The sequence below is a fragment of the Eucyclogobius newberryi genome, unplaced genomic scaffold, assembly GCF_026437365.1.
Source record: "Eucyclogobius newberryi isolate DKJ021-1_F unplaced genomic scaffold, fEucNew1.0.hap1 SCAF_4, whole genome shotgun sequence".
NCBI classification, from domain to species: domain Eukaryota; kingdom Metazoa; phylum Chordata; class Actinopteri; order Gobiiformes; family Gobiidae; genus Eucyclogobius; species Eucyclogobius newberryi.
The window spans coordinates 41,427,056-41,448,984 of record NW_027316056.1 but is presented as its reverse complement, the minus strand read 5'-3'; the positions used below and the strand labels follow the sequence as shown (position 1 = coordinate 41,448,984).

The 21,929-nt window shown below is 45.8% G+C and overlaps 1 protein-coding gene across 1 annotated transcript in view; it reads right to left on the bottom strand.

The window, feature by feature from the left end:
- Positions 1-5,411: 5,411 nt before the first annotated feature.
- The window catches only part of slc22a7a (solute carrier family 22 member 7a), a 136,191-nt gene continuing 119,673 nt past the window's right edge, over positions 5,412-21,929 (bottom strand). Inside the window, exon 11 of the mRNA XM_072463861.1 lies at positions 5,412-5,622. Coding sequence (XP_072319962.1) covers positions 5,412-5,622 — 211 coding nt within the window. The remainder of the gene's footprint in view (positions 5,623-21,929) is intronic.

Below are 21,929 nucleotides of genomic sequence, written 5' to 3'. Positions count from 1 at the left end.
GGTTTAATCCTTCTTTAGTCCTGGTTTAGTCCTGGTTTAGTCCTGCTTTAGTCCTGGTTTAGTCCTGCTTTAGTCCTGGTTTAGTCCTGCTTTAGTCCTGGTTTAGTCCTGGTTTAGTCCTGCTTTAGTCCTGGTTTAGTCCTGGTTTAGTCCTTCTTTAGTCCTGGTTTGGACCTGGTTTAGTCCTGGTTTAATCCTTCTTTAGTCCTGGTTTAGTCCTGGTTTAGTCCTGGTTTAGTCCTGCTTTAGTCCTGCTTTAGTCCTGGTTTAGTCCTGCTTTAGTCCTGGTTTAGTCCTGGTTTAGTCCTTCTTTAGTCCTGGTTTGGACCTGGTTTAGTCCTGGTTTAATCCTTCTTTAGTCCTGGTTTAGTCCTGGTTTAGTCCTGGTTTAGTCCTGCTGTAGACCTCGTTTAATATTTAGATTTTATAACGAGTTGTGGTCGATGTTTTTGGATGTGATATTAGTTTATTCTAATATGACATAAACCATCCTGGAGCTCACGGTGCACGTTCTCCCTGTGTCACCATGGTGACAGTGGTTATCCTCGCCCTCTCACCAGGAGCTTGTGGGTTTGACTTCTAAACATATTTTCAAAAAACTCTTCATTTTTAACGTTTTTATTCAAGACAAGATTAAATCTTCAGTTTGTGCCGTTGAGTTTGTCCAGCTCCAGGACTCCAGCCGAGGGCCACGCCCGGTGTCTGAAACACACAAGCACAGATCGTCATGGAGACGCCGCAGATCGTCATGGAGACGCCGCAGATCGTCATGGAGACGCCACAGACCGCAGATCGTTATGGAGACACCGCAGATCGTCATGGAGACGCCGCAGATCGTCATGGAGACGCCGCAGATCGTTATGGAGACACCGCAGATCGTCATGGAGACGCCGCAGATCGTCATGGAGACGCCGCAGATCGTCATGGAGACGCCACAGACCGCAGATCGTTATGGAGACACCGCAGATCGTCATGGAGACACCGCAGATCGTTATGGAGACACCGCAGATCGTCATGGAGACGCCACAGACCGCAGATCGTTATGGAGACACCGCAGATCGTCATGGAGACACCGCAGATCGTTATGGAGACACCGCAGATCGTCATGGAGACGCCGCAGATCGTCATGGAGACGCCGCAGATCGTCATGGAGACGCCACAGACCGCAGATCGTTATGGAGACACCGCAGATCGTCATGGAGACGCTGCAGATCGTCATGGAGACGCCGCAGATCGTTATGGAGACACCGCAGATCGTCATGGAGACGCCGCAGATCGTCATGGAGACGCCGCAGATCGTCATGGAGACGCCACAGACCGCAGATCGTTATGGAGACACCGCAGATCGTCATGGAGACACCGCAGATCGTTATGGAGACACCGCAGATCGTCATGGAGACGCCACAGACCGCAGATCGTTATGGAGACACCGCAGATCGTCATGGAGACACCGCAGATCGTTATGGAGACACCGCAGATCGTCATGGAGACGCCGCAGATCGTCATGGAGACGCCGCAGATCGTCATGGAGACGCCACAGACCGCAGATCGTTATGGAGACACCGCAGATCGTCATGGAGACGCCGCAGATCGTCATGGAGACGCCGCAGATCGTTATGGAGACACCGCAGATCGTCATGGAGACGCCGCAGATCGTCATGGAGACGCCGCAGATCGTCATGGAGACGCCACAGACCGCAGATCGTTATGGAGACACCGCAGATCGTCATGGAGACACCGCAGATCGTTATGGAGACACCGCAGATCGTCATGGAGACGCCGCAGATCGTCATGGAGACGCCGCAGATCGTTATGGAGACACCGCAGATCGTCATGGAGACGCCGCAGATCGTCATGGAGACGCCGCAGATCGTCATGGAGACGCCGCAGATCGTCATGGAGACGCCGCAGATCGTCATGGAGACGCCACAGACCGCAGATCGTCATGGAGACACCGCAGATCGTCATGGAGACGCCGCAGATCGTCATGGAGACGCCGCAGATCGTCATGGAGACGCCGCAGATCGTCATGGAGACGCCACAGACCGCAGATCGTTATGGAGACACCGCAGATCGTCATGGAGACGCCGCAGATCGTCATGGAGACGCCGCAGATCGTCATGGAGACGCCGCAGATCGTCATGGAGACGCCGCAGATCGTCATGGAGACGCCACAGACCGCAGATCGTTATGGAGACACCGCAGATCGTCATGGAGACGCCGCAGATCGTCATGGAGACGCCGCAGATCGTCATGGAGACGCCGCAGATCGTCATGGAGACGCCGCAGATCGTTATGGAGACACCGCAGATCGTCATGGAGACGCCGCAGATCGTCATGGAGACACCGCAGATCGTTATGGAGACACCGCAGATCGTCATGGAGACGCCGCAGATCGTTATGGAGACACCGCAGATCGTCATGGAGACGCCGCAGATCGTCATGGAGACGCCGCAGATCGTCATGGAGACGCCGCAGATCGTCATGGAGACGCCGCAGATCGTCATGGAGACGCCACAGACCGCAGATCGTCATGGAGACACCGCAGATCGTCATGGAGACGCCGCAGATCGTCATGGAGACGCCACAGACCGCAGATCGTTATGGAGACACCGCAGATCGTCATGGAGACGCCGCAGATCGTCATGGAGACGCCGCAGATCGTTATGGAGACACCGCAGATCGTCATGGAGACGCCACAGACCGCAGATCGTCATGGAGACACCGCAGATCGTCATGGAGACGCCGCAGATCGTCATGGAGACACCGCAGATCGTTATGGAGACACCGCAGATCGTCATGGAGACGCCGCAGATCGTCATGGAGACGCCACAGATCGTTATGGAGACACCGCAGATCGTCATGGAGACGCCGCAGATCGTCATGGAGACGCCGCAGATCGTCATGGAGACGCCACAGATCGTTATGGAGACACCGCAGATCGTCATGGAGACGCCGCAGATCGTCATGGAGACGCCGCAGATCGTTATGGAGACGCCGCAGATCGTCATGGAGACGCCACAGATCGTCATGTTTTACACAAATACAAGTGACACTCAAACTGACACTACGTTTGAGTGAAGACGAATTAAGAGTCAAACGACTTAAAGAACATTTCAGTTTGACTTTCATTTTTTAAAAGTAGATATATGAAGTATATCTACTTGCAGTATATGCAGTATATGCAGTAAATATCTGATCTGAGAAAATATTTGAAATTAGATGAATTTTAACTTGAAAAATGCAAAAAATGTGTTTGTTTTATGAATGAGTATGTGAAATACTAAGAAAAGCTTTTGTGCTTCGTTTGTGGAATGAGACACTGAACAACGGTGTGATTAGCATTAGCGCTAAAGCTAAACTGGAGGAAAACAAACAACAACATTGCACGTCTGACGTGCAATTCGACTTTGGAATGGAGTTTGTGCCTCAATGCTAAAGTGCGCATTAATGCTAGCGTGAGCCTCAATGCTAGCCTGAGGCTCAATGCTAACATGTACCTCAGTGCTAACATATACCTCAATGCTAACATGTACCTCAGTGCTAACATATACCTAAGTGCTAACATTTACCTCAGTGCTAACATATACCTCAGTGCTAACATATACCTCAGTGCTAACATGTACCTAAGTGCTAACTTGTACCTCAATGCTAACATGTACCTCAGTGCTAACATATACCTCAATGCTAACATGTACCTCAGTGCTAACACATACCTCAGTGCTAACATTTACCTCAATGCTAACATATACCTCAATGCCAACATGTACCTCAGTGCTAACATATACCTCAATGCTAACATCCACCTCAGTGCTAACATGTACCTCAGCGCTAACATGTACCTCAATGCTAACATATACCTCAATGCTAACATGTACCTCAGTGCTAACATATACCTCAGTGCTAACATTTACCTCAATGCTAACATATACCTCAATGCTAACATGTACCTCAATGCTAACATATACCTCAATGCCAACATGTACCTCAATGCTAACATATACCTCAATGCCAACATGTACCTCAGTGCTAACATATACCTCAGTGCTTACATGTACCTCAGTGCTAACATGTACCTCAATGCTCTAACATGTACCTCAGTGCTAACATGTACTTCAATGCTAACATGTACCTCAATGCTAACATGTACCTCAATGCTAACATGTACCTCAGTGCTAACATATACCTCAATGCTAACATGTACCTCAGTGCTAACATATACCTCAGTGCTAACATTTACCTCAGTGCTAACATATACCTCAGTGCTAACATGTACCTAAGTGCTAACTTGTACCTCAATGCTAACATGTACCTCAATGCTAACATATACCTCAATGCTAACATGTACCTCAGTGCTAACATATACCTCAGTGCTAACATTTACCTCAGTGCTAACATATACCTCAGTGCTTACATGTACCTCAGTGCTAACATGTACCTCAATGCTCTAACATGTACCTCAGTGCTAACATGTACTTCAATGCTAACATGTACCTCAATGCTAACATGTACCTCAATGCTAACATGTACCTCAATGCTAACATGTACCTCAGTGCTAACATATACCTCAGTGCTAACATTTACCTCAATGCTAACATATACCTCAATGCTAACATGTACTTCAATGCTAACATGTACCTCAATGCTAACATGTACCTCAATGCTAACATGTACCTCAGTGATAACATATACCTCAATGCTAACATGCACCCCTTAGTGCTAAAATGTACCTCAGTGCTAACATATACCTAAATGCTAACATGTACCTCAATGCTAACATGTACTTCAATGCTAACATGTACCTCAATGCTAACATGTACTTCAATGCTAACATGTACCTCAATGCTAACATGTACCTCAATGCTCTAACATGTACCTCAATGCTAACATGTACCTCAATGCTAACATGTACTTCAATGCTAACATGTACCTCAATGCTCTAACATGTACCTCAATGCTAACATGTACCTCAATGCTAACATGTACTTCAATGCTAACATGTACCTCAATGCTAACATGTACCTCAATGCTCTAACATGTACCTCATTGCTAACATGTACCTCAATGCTAACATGTACTTCAATGCTAACATGTACCTCAATGCTAACATGTACCTCAATGCTCTAACATGTACCTCAATGCTCTAACATGTACCTCAATGCTAACATGTACCTCAATGCTAACATGTACTTCAATGCTAACATGTACCTCAATGCTAACATGTACCTCAATGGCCTTTTGTTAAACACTGATTTTCCTTCTCAGTCTGTCCTGATCCTGTTATCGTTCTTACCTCCCTAAATGTCCCTAAATGTCCCTAAATGTCCCTAAATGTCCCTAAATGTCCCTAAATGTCCCTCTGTCTCTGATTCTGTTCTTTGAGCTGCTGCAGTCTGAAGGGTCTGAGTTCTTCACCTTCCCTCCTCCACGTCCAGCACGTCCTCCGGCAGCCGCACGTTCAGCGTCTCCGGGAGGAGAAAGACCAGAGCTCCACTCAGGATCCCTGTCCCGGCGAAGACCAGGTGCGGCAGAGGACGCCAGAAGTCGTCCAGAAGCATCACCACCGGAGCCAAAGCACTTCCGATACGACACAGGCACGAGGTGTAGCCCAGACCGCTCTGTCTGCAGAGAACACCAGAAGGGTTTAAGAGAACACCAGAAGGGTTTAAGAGAACACCAGAAGGGTTTAAGAGAACACCAGAAGGGTTTAAGAGAACACCAGAAAGATTTAAGAGAACACCAGAAGGGTTTAAGAGAACACCAGAAGGGTTTAGTCCTGACCGCTCTGTCTGCAGAGAACACCAGAAGGGTTTAAGAGAACACCAGAAGGGTTTAGTCCTGACCGCTCTGTCTGCAGAGAACACCAGAAGGGTTTAAGAGAACACCAGAAGGGTTTAAGAGAACACCAGAAGGGTTTAAGAGAACACCAGAAGGGTTTGGTCCTGACCGCTCTGTCTGCAGAGAACACCAGAAGGGTTTAAGAGAACACCAGAAGGGTTTAGTCCTGACCGCTCTGTCTGCAGAGAACACCAGAAGGGTTTAAGAGAATACCAGAAAGGTTTAAGAGAACACCAGAAGGGTTTAAGAGAACACCAGAAGGGTTTAGTCCTGACCGCTCTGTCTGCAGAGAACACCAGAAGGGTTTAAGAGAACACCAGAAAGGTTTAAGAGAACACCAGAAAGATTTAAGAGAACACCAGAAGGGTTTAAGAGAACACCAGAAGGGTTTAAGAGAACACCAGAAGGGTTTAAGAGAACACCAGAAGGGTTTAAGAGAACACCAGAAAGATTTAAGAGAACACCAGAAGGGTTTAAGAGAACACCAGAAGGGTTTAGTCCTGACCGCTCTGTCTGCAGAGAACACCAGAAGGGTTTAAGAGAACACCAGAAGGGTTTAAGAGAACACCAGAAGGGTTTAAGAGAACACCAGAAGGATTTAAGAGAACACCAGAAGGGTTTAAGAGAACACCAGAAAGGTTTAAGAGAACACCAGAAAGATTTAAGAGAACACCAGAAGGGTTTAAGAGAACACCAGAAGGGTTTAAGAGAACACCAGAAGGGTTTAAGAGAACACCAGAAGGGTTTAAGAGAACACCAGAAAGATTTAAGAGAACACCAAAAGGGTTTAAGAGAACACCAGAAGGGTTTAGTCCTGACCGCTCTGTCTGCAGAGAACACCAGAAGGGTTTAAGAGAACACCAGAAGGGTTTAAGAGAACACCAGAAGGGTTTAAGAGAACACCAGAAGGATTTAAGAGAACACCAGAAGGGTTTAAGAGAACACCAGAAGGGTTTAGTCCTGACCGCTCTGTCTGCAGAGAACACCAGAAGGGTTTAAGAGAACACCAGAAGGGTTTAGTCCTGACCGCTCTGTCTGCAGAGAACACCAGAAGGGTTTAAGAGAACACCAGAAGGGTTTAGTCCTGACCGCTCTGTCTGCAGAGAACACCAGAAGGGTTTAAGAGAATACCAGAAAGGTTTAAGAGAACACCAGAAGGGTTTAAGAGAACACCAGAAGGGTTTAGTCCTGACCGCTCTGTCTGCAGAGAACACCAGAAGGGTTTAAGAGAATACCAGAAAGGTTTAAGAGAACACCAGAAGGGTTTAAGAGAACACCAGAAGGGTTTAAGAGAACACCAGAAGGGTTTAAGAGAACACCAGAAAGATTTAAGAGAACACCAGAAGGGTTTAAGAGAACACCAGAAGGGTTTAGTCCTGACCGCTCTGTCTGCAGAGAACACCAGAAAGGTTTAAGAGAACACCAGAAACGTTTAAGAGAACACCAGAACGGTTTAAGAGAACACCAGAAGGGTTTAGTCCTGACCACTCTGTCTGCAGAGAACACCAGAAGGGTTTAAGAGAACACCAGAAGGGTTTAAGAGAACACCAGAAGGGTTTAAGAGAACACCAGAAGGGTTTAAGAGAACACAAGAAGGGTTTAGTCCTGACCGCTCTGTCTGCAGAGAACACCAGAAAGGTTTAAGAGAACACCAAAAACGTTTAAGAGAACACCAGAACGGTTTAAGAGAACACCAGAAGGGTTTAGTCCTGACCGCTCTGTCTGCAGAGAACACCAGAAGGGTTTAAGAGAACACCAGAAGGGTTTAAGAGAACACCAGAAGGGTTTAAGAGAACACCAGAAGGGTTTAAGAGAAAACCAGAAAGATTTAAGAGAACACCAGAAGGGTTTAAGAGAACACCAGAAGGGTTTAGTCCTGACCGCTCTGTCTGCAGAGAACACCAGAAGGGTTTAAGATAACACCAGAAGGGTTTAAGAGAACACCAGAAGGGTTTAAGAGAACACCAGAAGGATTTAAGAGAACACCAGAAGGGTTTAAGAGAACACCAGAAGGGTTTAGTCCTGACCGCTCTGTCTGCAGAGAACACCAGAAGGGTTTAAGAGAACACCAGAAGGGTTTAGTCCTGACCGCTCTGTCTGCAGAGAACACCAGAAGGGTTTAAGAGAACACCAGAAGGGTTTAGTCCTGACCGCTCTGTCTGCAGAGAACACCAGAAGGGTTTAAGAGAACACCAGAAGGGTTTAAGAGAACACCAGAAGGGTTTAAGAGAACACCAGAAGGGTTTGGTCCTGACCGCTCTGTCTGCAGAGAACACCAGAAGGGTTTAAGAGAACACCAGAAGGGTTTAGTCCTGACCGCTCTGTCTGCAGAGAACACCAGAAGGGTTTAAGAGAATACCAGAAAGGTTTAAGAGAACACCAGAAGGGTTTAAGAGAACACCAGAAGGGTTTAGTCCTGACCGCTCTGTCTGCAGAGAACACCAGAAGGGTTTAAGAGAATACCAGAAAGGTTTAAGAGAACACCAGAAAGATTTAAGAGAACACCAGAAGGGTTTAAGAGAACACCAGAAGGGTTTAAGAGAACACCAGAAGGGTTTAAGAGAACACCAGAAGGGTTTAAGAGAACACCAGAAGGGTTTAAGAGAACACCAGAAGGGTTTAAGAGAACACCAGAAGGGTTTAAGAGAACACCAGAAGGGTTTAAGAGAACACCAGAAAGATTTAAGAGAACACCAGAAGGGTTTAAGAGAACACCAGAAGGGTTTAGTCCTGACCGCTCTGTCTGCAGAGAACACCAGAAGGGTTTAAGAGAACACCAGAAGGGTTTAGTCCTGACCGCTCTGTCTGCAGAGAACACCAGAAGGGTTTAAGAGAACACCAGAAGGGTTTAAGAGAACACCAGAAGGGTTTAAGAGAACACCAGAAGGGTTTGGTCCTGACCGCTCTGTCTGCAGAGAATACCAGAAGGGTTTAAGAGAACACCAGAAGGGTTTAGTCCTGACCGCTCTGTCTGCAGAGAACACCAGAAGGGTTTAAGAGAATACCAGAAAGGTTTAAGAGAACACCAGAAGGGTTTAAGAGAACACCAGAAGGGTTTAGTCCTGACCGCTCTGTCTGCAGAGAACACCAGAAGGGTTTAAGAGAACACCAGAAAGGTTTAAGAGAACACCAGAAAGATTTAAGAGAACACCAGAAGGGTTTAAGAGAACACCAGAAGGGTTTAAGAGAACACCAGAAGGGTTTAAGAGAACACCAGAAGGGTTTAAGAGAACACCAGAAAGATTTAAGAGAACACCAGAAGGGTTTAAGAGAACACCAGAAGGGTTTAGTCCTGACCGCTCTGTCTGCAGAGAACACCAGAAGGGTTTAAGAGAACACCAGAAGGGTTTAAGAGAACACCAGAAGGGTTTAAGAGAACACCAGAAGGATTTAAGAGAACACCAGAAGGGTTTAAGAGAACACCAGAAAGGTTTAAGAGAACACCAGAAAGATTTAAGAGAACACCAGAAGGGTTTAAGAGAACACCAGAAGGGTTTAAGAGAACACCAGAAGGGTTTAAGAGAACACCAGAAGGGTTTAAGAGAACACCAGAAAGATTTAAGAGAACACCAAAAGGGTTTAAGAGAACACCAGAAGGGTTTAGTCCTGACCGCTCTCTCTGCAGAGAAAACCAGAAGGGTTTAAGAGAACACCAGAAGGGTTTAAGAGAACACCAGAAGGGTTTAAGAGAACACCAGAAGGGTTTAGTCCTGACCGCTCTGTCTGCAGAGAACACCAGAAGGGTTTAAGAGCACACCAGAAGGGTTTAGTCCTGACCGCTCTGTCTGCAGAGAACACCAGAAGGGTTTAAGAGAACACCAGAAGGGTTTAGTCCTGACCGCTCTGTCTGCAGAGAACACCAGAAGGGTTTAAGAGAATACCAGAAAGGTTTAAGAGAACACCAGAAGGGTTTAAGAGAACACCAGAAGGGTTTAGTCCTGACCGCTCTGTCTGCAGAGAACACCAGAAGGGTTTAAGAGAATACCAGAAAGGTTTAAGAGAACACCAGAAGGGTTTAAGAGAACACCAGAAGGGTTTAAGAGAACACCAGAAGGGTTTAAGAGAACACCAGAAAGATTTAAGAGAACACCAGAAGGGTTTAAGAGAACACCAGAAGGGTTTAGTCCTGACCGCTCTGTCTGCAGAGAACACCAGAAAGGTTTAAGAGAACACCAGAAACGTTTAAGAGAACACCAGAACGGTTTAAGAGAACACCAGAAGGGTTTAGTCCTGACCACTCTGTCTGCAGAGAACACCAGAAGGGTTTAAGAGAACACCAGAAGGGTTTAAGAGAACACCAGAAGGGTTTAAGAGAACACCAGAAGGGTTTAAGAGAACACCAGAAGGGTTTAGTCCTGACCGCTCTGTCTGCAGAGAACACCAGAAAGGTTTAAGAGAACACCAAAAACGTTTAAGAGAACACCAGAACGGTTTAAGAGAACACCAGAAGGGTTTAGTCCTGACCGCTCTGTCTGCAGAGAATACCAGAAGGGTTTAAGAGAACACCAGAAGGGTTTAAGAGAACACCAGAAGGGTTTAAGAGAACACCAGAAGGGTTTAAGAGAACACCAGAAAGATTTAAGAGAACACCAGAAGGGTTTAAGAGAACACCAGAAGGGTTTAGTCCTGACCGCTCTGTCTGCAGAGAACACCAGAAGGGTTTAAGAGAACACCAGAAGGGTTTAAGAGAACACCAGAAGGGTTTAAGAGAACACCAGAAGGATTTAAGAGAACACCAGAAGGGTTTAAGAGAACACCAGAAGGGTTTAGTCCTGACCGCTCTGTCTGCAGAGAACACCAGAAGGGTTTAAGAGAACACCAGAAGGGTTTAGTCCTGACCGCTCTGTCTGCAGAGAACACCAGAAGGGTTTAAGAGAACACCAGAAGGGTTTAGTCCTGACCGCTCTGTCTGCAGAGAACACCAGAAGGGTTTAAGAGAACACCAGAAGGGTTTAAGAGAACACCAGAAGGGTTTAAGAGAACACCAGAAGGGTTTGGTCCTGACCGCTCTGTCTGCAGAGAACACCAGAAGGGTTTAAGAGAACACCAGAAGGGTTTAGTCCTGACCGCTCTGTCTGCAGAGAACACCAGAAGGGTTTAAGAGAATACCAGAAAGGTTTAAGAGAACACCAGAAGGGTTTAAGAGAACACCAGAAGGGTTTAGTCCTGACCGCTCTGTCTGCAGAGAACACCAGAAGGGTTTAAGAGAACACCAGAAAGGTTTAAGAGAACACCAGAAAGATTTAAGAGAACACCAGAAGGGTTTAAGAGAACACCAGAAGGGTTTAAGAGAACACCAGAAGGGTTTAAGAGAACACCAGAAGGGTTTAAGAGAACACCAGAAAGATTTAAGAGAACACCAGAAGGGTTTAAGAGAACACCAGAAGGGTTTAGTCCTGACCGCTCTGTCTGCAGAGAACACCAGAAGGGTTTAAGAGAACACCAGAAGGGTTTAAGAGAACACCAGAAGGGTTTAAGAGAACACCAGAAGGATTTAAGAGAACACCAGAAGGGTTTAAGAGAACACCAGAAGGGTTTAGTCCTGACCGCTCTGTCTGCAGAGAACACCAGAAGGGTTTAAGAGAACACCAGAAGGGTTTAAGAGAACACCAGAAGGGTTTAAGAGAACACCAGAAGGATTTAAGAGAACACCAGAAGGGTTTAAGAGAACACCAGAAAGGTTTAAGAGAACACCAGAAAGATTTAAGAGAACACCAGAAGGGTTTAAGAGAACACCAGAAGGGTTTAAGAGAACACCAGAAGGGTTTAAGAGAACACCAGAAGGGTTTAAGAGAACACCAGAAAGATTTAAGAGAACACCAAAAGGGTTTAAGAGAACACCAGAAGGGTTTAGTCCTGACCGCTCTGTCTGCAGAGAACACCAGAAGGGTTTAAGAGAACACCAGAAGGGTTTAAGAGAACACCAGAAGGGTTTAAGAGAACACCAGAAGGATTTAAGAGAACACCAGAAGGGTTTAAGAGAACACCAGAAGGGTTTAAGAGAACACCAGAAGGGTTTAAGAGAACACCAGAAGGGTTTAAGAGAACACCAGAAGGGTTTAGTCCTGACCGCTCTGTCTGCAGAGAACACCAGAAAGGTTTAAGAGAACACCAAAAACGTTTAAGAGAACACCAGAACGGTTTAAGAGAACACCAGAAGGGTTTAGTCCTGACCGCTCTGTCTGCAGAGAATACCAGAAGGGTTTAAGAGAACACCAGAAGGGTTTAAGAGAACACCAGAAGGGTTTAAGAGAACACCAGAAGGGTTTAAGAGAACACCAGAAAGATTTAAGAGAACACCAGAAGGGTTTAAGAGAACACCAGAAGGGTTTAGTCCTGACCGCTCTGTCTGCAGAGAACACCAGAAGGGTTTAAGAGAACACCAGAAGGGTTTAAGAGAACACCAGAAGGGTTTAAGAGAACACCAGAAGGATTTAAGAGAACACCAGAAGGGTTTAAGAGAACACCAGAAGGGTTTAGTCCTGACCGCTCTGTCTGCAGAGAACACCAGAAGGGTTTAAGAGAACACCAGAAGGGTTTAGTCCTGACCGCTCTGTCTGCAGAGAACACCAGAAGGGTTTAAGAGAACACCAGAAGGGTTTAGTCCTGACCGCTCTGTCTGCAGAGAACACCAGAAGGGTTTAAGAGAACACCAGAAGGGTTTAAGAGAACACCAGAAGGGTTTAAGAGAACACCAGAAGGGTTTGGTCCTGACCGCTCTGTCTGCAGAGAACACCAGAAGGGTTTAAGAGAACACCAGAAGGGTTTAGTCCTGACCGCTCTGTCTGCAGAGAACACCAGAAGGGTTTAAGAGAACACCAGAAGGGTTTAGTCCTGACCGCTCTGTCTGCAGAGAACACCAGAAGGGTTTAAGAGAACACCAGAAAGGTTTAAGAGAACACCAGAAAGATTTAAGAGAACACCAGAAGGGTTTAAGAGAACACCAGAAGGGTTTAAGAGAACACCAGAAGGGTTTAAGAGAACACCAGAAGGGTTTAAGAGAACACCAGAAAGATTTAAGAGAACACCAGAAGGGTTTAAGAGAACACCAGAAGGGTTTAGTCCTGACCGCTCTGTCTGCAGAGAACACCAGAAGGGTTTAAGAGAACACCAGAAGGGTTTAAGAGAACACCAGAAGGGTTTAAGAGAACACCAGAAGGATTTAAGAGAACACCAGAAGGGTTTAAGAGAACACCAGAAGGGTTTAGTCCTGACCGCTCTGTCTGCAGAGAACACCAGAAGGGTTTAAGAGAACACCAGAAGGGTTTAAGAGAACACCAGAAGGATTTAAGAGAACACCAGAAGGGTTTAAGAGAACACCAGAAGGGTTTAGTCCTGACCGCTCTGTCTGCAGAGAACACCAGAAGGGTTTAAGAGAACACCAGAAGGGTTTAGTCCTGACCGCTCTGTCTGCAGAGAACACCAGAAGGGTTTAAGAGAATACCAGAAAGATTTAAGAGAACACCAGAACGGTTTAAGAGAACACCAGAAGGGTTTAGTCCTGACCACTCTGTCTGCAGAGAACACCAGAAGGGTTTAAGAGAACACCAGAAGGGTATAAGAGAACACCAGAAGGGTTTAAGAGAACACCAGAAGGGTTTAAGAGAACACCAGAAGGGTTTAGTCCTGACCGCTCTGTCTGCAGAGAACACCAGAAAGGTTTAAGAGAACACCAAAAACGTTTAAGAGAACACCAGAACGGTTTAAGAGAACACCAGAAGGGTTTAGTCCTGACCGCTCTGTCTGCAGAGAACACCAGAAGGGTTTAAGAGAACACCAGAAGGGTTTAAGAGAACACCAGAAGGGTTTAAGAGAACACCAGAAGGGTTTAAGAGAACACCAGAAGGGTTTAAGAGAACACCAGAAGGGTTTAAGAGAACACCAGAAAGATTTAAGAGAACACCAGAAGGGTTTAAGAGAACACCAGAAGGGTTTAGTCCTGACCGCTCTGTCTGCAGAGAACACCAGAAAGGTTTAAGAGAACACCAGAAACGTTTAAGAGAACACCAGAACGGTTTAAGAGAACACCAGAAGGGTTTAGTCCTGACCACTCTGTCTGCAGAGAACACCAGAAGGGTTTAAGAGAACACCAGAAGGGTTTAAGAGAACACCAGAAGGGTTTAAGAGAACACCAGAAGGGTTTAAGAGAACACCAGAAGGGTTTAGTCCTGACCGCTCTGTCTGCAGAGAACACCAGAAAGGTTTAAGAGAACACCAAAAACGTTTAAGAGAACACCAGAACGGTTTAAGAGAACACCAGAAGGGTTTAGTCCTGACCGCTCTGTCTGCAGAGAACACCAGAAGGGTTTAAGAGAACACCAGAAGGGTTTAAGAGAACACCAGAAGGGTTTAAGAGAACACCAGAAGGGTTTAAGAGAACACCAGAAAGATTTAAGAGAACACCAGAAGGGTTTAAGAGAACACCAGAAGGGTTTAGTCCTGACCGCTCTGTCTGCAGAGAACACCAGAAGGGTTTAAGATAACACCAGAAGGGTTTAAGAGAACACCAGAAGGGTTTAAGAGAACACCAGAAGGATTTAAGAGAACACCAGAAGGGTTTAAGAGAACACCAGAAGGGTTTAGTCCTGACCGCTCTGTCTGCAGAGAACACCAGAAGGGTTTAAGAGAACACCAGAAGGGTTTAGTCCTGACCGCTCTGTCTGCAGAGAACACCAGAAGGGTTTAAGAGAACACCAGAAGGGTTTAGTCCTGACCGCTCTGTCTGCAGAGAACACCAGAAGGGTTTAAGAGAACACCAGAAGGGTTTAAGAGAACACCAGAAGGGTTTAAGAGAACACCAGAAGGGTTTGGTCCTGACCGCTCTGTCTGCAGAGAACACCAGAAGGGTTTAAGAGAACACCAGAAGGGTTTAGTCCTGACCGCTCTGTCTGCAGAGAACACCAGAAGGGTTTAAGAGAATACCAGAAAGGTTTAAGAGAACACCAGAAGGGTTTAAGAGAACACCAGAAGGGTTTAGTCCTGACCGCTCTGTCTGCAGAGAACACCAGAAGGGTTTAAGAGAACACCAGAAAGGTTTAAGAGAACACCAGAAAGATTTAAGAGAACACCAGAAGGGTTTAAGAGAACACCAGAAGGGTTTAAGAGAACACCAGAAGGGTTTAAGAGAACACCAGAAGGGTTTAAGAGAACACCAGAAGGGTTTAAGAGAACACCAGAAGGGTTTAAGAGAACACCAGAAGGGTTTAAGAGAACACCAGAAAGATTTAAGAGAACACCAGAAGGGTTTAAGAGAACACCAGAAGGGTTTAGTCCTGACCGCTCTGTCTGCAGAGAACACCAGAAGGGTTTAAGAGAACACCAGAAGGGTTTAGTCCTGACCGCTCTGTCTGCAGAGAACACCAGAAGGGTTTAAGAGAACACCAGAAGGGTTTAAGAGAACACCAGAAGGGTTTAAGAGAACACCAGAAGGGTTTGGTCCTGACCGCTCTGTCTGCAGAGAACACCAGAAGGGTTTAAGAGAACACCAGAAGGGTTTAGTCTTGACCGCTCTGTCTGCAGAGAACACCAGAAGGGTTTAAGAGGATACCAGAAAGGTTTAAGAGAACACCAGAAGGGTTTAAGAGAACACCAGAAGGGTTTAGTCCTGACCGCTCTGTCTGCAGAGAACACCAGAAGGGTTTAAGAGAACACCAGAAAGGTTTAAGAGAACACCAGAAAGATTTAAGAGAACACCAGAAGGGTTTAAGAGAACACCAGAAGGGTTTAAGAGAACACCAGAAGGGTTTAAGAGAACACCAGAAGGGTTTAAGAGAACACCAGAAAGATTTAAGAGAACACCAGAAGGGTTTAAGAGAACACCAGAAGGGTTTAGTCCTGACCGCTCTGTCTGCAGAGAACACCAGAAGGGTTTAAGAGAACACCAGAAGGGTTTAAGAGAACACCAGAAGGGTTTAAGAGAACACCAGAAGGATTTAAGAGAACACCAGAAGGGTTTAAGAGAACACCAGAAAGGTTTAAGAGAACACCAGAAAGATTTAAGAGAACACCAGAAGGGTTTAAGAGAACACCAGAAGGGTTTAAGAGAACACCAGAAGGGTTTAAGAGAACACCAGAAGGGTTTAAGAGAACACCAGAAAGATTTAAGAGAACACCAGAAGGGTTTAAGAGAACACCAGAAGGGTTTAGTCCTGACCGCTCTGTCTGCAGAGAACACCAGAAAGGTTTAAGAGAACACCAGAAACGTTTAAGAGAACACCAGAACGGTTTAAGAGAACACCAGAAGGGTTTAGTCCTGACCACTCTGTCTGCAGAGAACACCAGAAGGGTTTAAGAGAACACCAGAAGGGTTTAAGAGAACACCAGAAGGGTTTAAGAGAACACCAGAAGGGTTTAAGAGAACACCAGAAGGGTTTAGTCCTGACCGCTCTGTCTGCAGAGAACACCAGAAAGGTTTAAGAGAACACCAAAAACGTTTAAGAGAACACCAGAACGGTTTAAGAGAACACCAGAAGGGTTTAGTCCTGACCGCTCTGTCTGCAGAGAACACCAGAAGGGTTTAAGAGAACACCAGAAGGGTTTAAGAGAACACCAGAAGGGTTTAAGAGAACACCAGAAGGGTTTAAGAGAACACCAGAAAGATTTAAGAGAACACCAGAAGGGTTTAAGAGAACACCAGAAGGGTTTAGTCCTGACCGCTCTGTCTGCAGAGAACACCAGAAGGGTTTAAGATAACACCAGAAGGGTTTAAGAGAACACCAGAAGGGTTTAAGAGAACACCAGAAGGATTTAAGAGAACACCAGAAGGGTTTAGTCCTGACCACTCTGTCTGCAGAGAACACCAGAAGGGTTTAAGAGAACACCAGAAGGGTTTAAGAGAACACCAGAAGGGTTTAAGAGAACACCAGAAGGGTTTAAGAGAACACCAGAAGGGTTTAGTCCTGACCGCTCTGTCTGCAGAGAACACCAGAAAGGTTTAAGAGAACACCAAAAACGTTTAAGAGAACACCAGAACGGTTTAAGAGAACACCAGAAGGGTTTAAGAGAACACCAGAAGGGTTTGGTCCTGACCGCTCTGTCTGCAGAGAACACCAGAAGGGTTTAAGAGAACACCAGAAGGGTTTAGTCCTGACCGCTCTGTCTGCAGAGAACACCAGAAGGGTTTAAGAGGATACCAGAAAGGTTTAAGAGAACACCAGAAGGGTTTAAGAGAACACCAGAAGGGTTTAGTCCTGACCGCTCTGTCTGCAGAGAACACCAGAAGGGTTTAAGAGAACACCAGAAAGGTTTAAGAGAACACCAGAAAGATTTAAGAGAACACCAGAAGGGTTTAAGAGAACACCAGAAGGGTTTAAGAGAACACCAGAAGGGTTTAAGAGAACACCAGAAGGGTTTAAGAGAACACCAGAAAGATTTAAGAGAACACCAGAAGGGTTTAAGAGAACACCAGAAGGGTTTAGTCCTGACCGCTCTGTCTGCAGAGAACACCAGAAGGGTTTAAGAGAACACCAGAAGGGTTTAAGAGAACACCAGAAGGGTTTAAGAGAACACCAGAAGGATTTAAGAGAACACCAGAAGGGTTTAAGAGAACACCAGAAAGGTTTAAGAGAACACCAGAAAGATTTAAGAGAACACCAGAAGGGTTTAAGAGAACACCAGAAGGGTTTAAGAGAACACCAGAAGGGTTTAAGAGAACACCAGAAGGGTTTAAGAGAACACCAGAAAGATTTAAGAGAACACCAAAAGGGTTTAAGAGAACACCAGAAGGGTTTAGTCCTGACCGCTCTGTCTGCAGAGAACACCAGAAGGGTTTAAGAGAACACCAGAAGGGTTTAAGAGAACACCAGAAGGGTTTAAGAGAACACCAGAAGGATTTAAGAGAACACCAGAAGGGTTTAAGAGAACACCAGAAGGGTTTAGTCCTGACCGCTCTGTCTGCAGAGAACACCAGAAGGGTTTAAGAGCACACCAGAAGGGTTTAGTCCTGACCGCTCTGTCTGCAGAGAACACCAGAAGGGTTTAAGAGAACACCAGAAGGGTTTAGTCCTGACCGCTCTGTCTGCAGAGAACACCAGAAGGGTTTAAGAGAATACCAGAAAGGTTTAAGAGAACACCAGAAGGGTTTAAGAGAACACCAGAAGGGTTTAGTCCTGACCGCTCTGTCTGCAGAGAACACCAGAAGGGTTTAAGAGAATACCAGAAAGGTTTAAGAGAACACCAGAAGGGTTTAAGAGAACACCAGAAGGGTTTAAGAGAACACCAGAAGGGTTTAAGAGAACACCAGAAAGATTTAAGAGAACACCAGAAGGGTTTAAGAGAACACCAGAAGGGTTTAGTCCTGACCGCTCTGTCTGCAGAGAACACCAGAAAGGTTTAAGAGAACACCAGAAACGTTTAAGAGAACACCAGAACGGTTTAAGAGAACACCAGAAGGGTTTAGTCCTGACCACTCTGTCTGCAGAGAACACCAGAAGGGTTTAAGAGAACACCAGAAGGGTTTAAGAGAACACCAGAAGGGTTTAAGAGAACACCAGAAGGGTTTAAGAGAACACCAGAAGGGTTTAGTCCTGACCGCTCTGTCTGCAGAGAACACCAGAAAGGTTTAAGAGAACACCAAAAACGTTTAAGAGAACACCAGAAGGGTTTAAGAGAACACCAGAAGGGTTTAGTCCTGACCGCTCTGTCTGCAGAGAACACCAGAAAGGTTTAAGAGAACACCAGAAACGTTTAAGAGAACACCAGAACGGTTTAAGAGAACACCAGAAGGGTTTAGTCCTGACCACTCTGTCTGCAGAGAACACCAGAAGGGTTTAAGAGAACACCAGAAGGGTTTAAGAGAACACCAGAAGGGTTTAAGAGAACACCAGAAGGGTTTAAGAGAACACCAGAAGGGTTTAGTCCTGACCGCTCTGTCTGCAGAGAACACCAGAAAGGTTTAAGAGAACACCAAAAACGTTTAAGAGAACACCAGAACGGTTTAAGAGAACACCAGAAGGGTTTAGTCCTGACCGCTCTGTCTGCAGAGAACACCAGAAGGGTTTAAGAGAACACCAGAAGGGTTTAAGAGAACACCAGAAGGGTTTAAGAGAACACCAGAAGGGTTTAAGAGAACACCAGAAAGATTTAAGAGAACACCAGAAGGGTTTAAGAGAACACCAGAAGGGTTTAGTCCTGACCGCTCTGTCTGCAGAGAACACCAGAAGGGTTTAAGATAACACCAGAAGGGTTTAAGAGAACACCAGAAGGGTTTAAGAGAACACCAGAAGGATTTAAGAGAACACCAGAAGGGTTTAAGAGAACACCAGAAGGGTTTAGTCCTGACCGCTCTGTCTGCAGAGAACACCAGAAGGGTTTAAGAGACACCAGAAGGGTTTAGTCCTGACCGCTCTGTCTGCAGAGAACACCAGAAGGGTTTAAGAGAACACCAGAAGGGTTTAGTCCTGACCGCTCTGTCTGCAGAGAACACCAGAAGGGTTTAAGAGAACACCAGAAGGGTTTAAGAGAACACCAGAAGGGTTTAAGAGAACACCAGAAGGGTTTGGTCCTGACCGCTCTGTCTGCAGAGAACACCAGAAGGGTTTAAGAGAACACCAGAAGGGTTTAGTCCTGACCGCTCTGTCTGCAGAGAACACCAGAAGGGTTTAAGAGAATACCAGAAAGGTTTAAGAGAACACCAGAAGGGTTTAAGAGAACACCAGAAGGGTTTAGTCCTGACCGCTCTGTCTGCAGAGAACACCAGAAGGGTTTAAGAGAACACCAGAAAGGTTTAAGAGAACACCAGAAAGATTTAAGAGAACACCAGAAGGGTTTAAGAGAACACCAGAAGGGTTTAAGAGAACACCAGAAGGGTTTAAGAGAACACCAGAAGGGTTTAAGAGAACACCAGAAGGGTTTAAGAGAACACCAGAAGGGTTTAAGAGAACACCAGAAGGGTTTAAGAGAACACCAGAAGGGTTTAAGAGAACACCAGAAAGATTTAAGAGAACACCAGAAGGGTTTAAGAGAACACCAGAAGGGTTTAGTCCTGACCGCTCTGTCTGCAGAGAACACCAGAAGGGTTTAAGAGAACACCAGAAGGGTTTAGTCCTGACCGCTCTGTCTGCAGAGAACACCAGAAGGGTTTAAGAGAACACCAGAAGGGTTTAAGAGAACACCAGAAGGGTTTAAGAGAACACCAGAAGGGTTTGGTCCTGACCGCTCTGTCTGCAGAGAACACCAGAAGGGTTTAAGAGAACACCAGAAGGGTTTAGTCCTGACCGCTCTGTCTGCAGAGAACACCAGAAGGGTTTAAGAGGATACCAGAAAGGTTTAAGAGAACACCAGAAGGGTTTAAGAGAACACCAGAAGGGTTTAGTCCTGACCGCTCTGTCTGCAGAGAACACCAGAAGGGTTTAAGAGAACACCAGAAAGGTTTAAGAGAACACCAGAAAGATTTAAGAGAACACCAGAAGGGTTTAAGAGAACACCAGAAGGGTTTAAGAGAACACCAGAAGGGTTTAAGAGAACACCAGAAGGGTTTAAGAGAACACCAGAAAGATTTAAGAGAACACCAGAAGGGTTTAAGAGAACACCAGAAGGGTTTAGTCCTGACCGCTCTGTCTGCAGAGAACACCAGAAGGGTTTAAGAGAACACCAGAAGGGTTTAAGAGAACACCAGAAGGGTTTAAGAGAACACCAGAAGGATTTAAGAGAACACCAGAAGGGTTTAAGAGAACACCAGAAAGGTTTAAGAGAACACCAGAAAGATTTAAGAGAACACCAGAAGGGTTTAAGAGAACACCAGAAGGGTTTAAGAGAACACCAGAAGGGTTTAAGAGAACACCAGAAGGGTTTAAGAGAACACCAGAAAGATTTAAGAGAACACCAAAAGGGTTTAAGAGAACACCAGAAGGGTTTAGTCCTGACCGCTCTGTCTGCAGAGAACACCAGAAGGGTTTAAGAGAACACCAGAAGGGTTTAAGAGAACACCAGAAGGGTTTAAGAGAACACCAGAAGGATTTAAGAGAACACCAGAAGGGTTTAAGAGAACACCAGAAGGGTTTAGTCCTGACCGCTCTGTCTGCAGAGAACACCAGAAGGGTTTAAGAGCACACCAGAAGGGTTTAGTCCTGACCGCTCTGTCTGCAGAGAACACCAGAAGGGTTTAAGAGAACACCAGAAGGGTTTAGTCCTGACCGCTCTGTCTGCAGAGAACACCAGAAGGGTTTAAGAGAATACCAGAAAGGTTTAAGAGAACACCAGAAGGGTTTAAGAGAACACCAGAAGGGTTTAGTCCTGACCGCTCTGTCTGCAGAGAACACCAGAAGGGTTTAAGAGAATACCAGAAAGGTTTAAGAGAACACCAGAAGGGTTTAAGAGAACACCAGAAGGGTTTAAGAGAACACCAGAAGGGTTTAAGAGAACACCAGAAAGATTTAAGAGAACACCAGAAGGGTTTAAGAGAACACCAGAAGGGTTTAGTCCTGACCGCTCTGTCTGCAGAGAACACCAGAAAGGTTTAAGAGAACACCAGAAACGTTTAAGAGAACACCAGAACGGTTTAAGAGAACACCAGAAGGGTTTAGTCCTGACCACTCTGTCTGCAGAGAACACCAGAAGGGTTTAAGAGAACACCAGAAGGGTTTAAGAGAACACCAGAAGGGTTTAAGAGAACACCAGAAGGGTTTAAGAGAACACCAGAAGGGTTTAGTCCTGACCGCTCTGTCTGCAGAGAACACCAGAAAGGTTTAAGAGAACACCAAAAACGTTTAAGAGAACACCAGAACGGTTTAAGAGAACACCAGAAGGGTTTAGTCCTGACCGCTCTGTCTGCAGAGAATACCAGAAGGGTTTAAAAGAACACCAGAAGGGTTTAAGAGAACACCAGAAGGGTTTAAGAGAACACCAGAAGGGTTTAAGAGAACACCAGAAAGATTTAAGAGAACACCAGAAGGGTTTAAGAGAACACCAGAAGGGTTTAGTCCTGACCGCTCTGTCTGCAGAGAACACCAGAAGGGTTTAAGAGAACACCAGAAGGGTTTAAGAGAACACCAGAAGGGTTTAAGAGAACACCAGAAGGATTTAAGAGAACACCAGAAGGGTTTAAGAGAACACCAGAAGGGTTTAGTCCTGACCGCTCTGTCTGCAGAGAACAC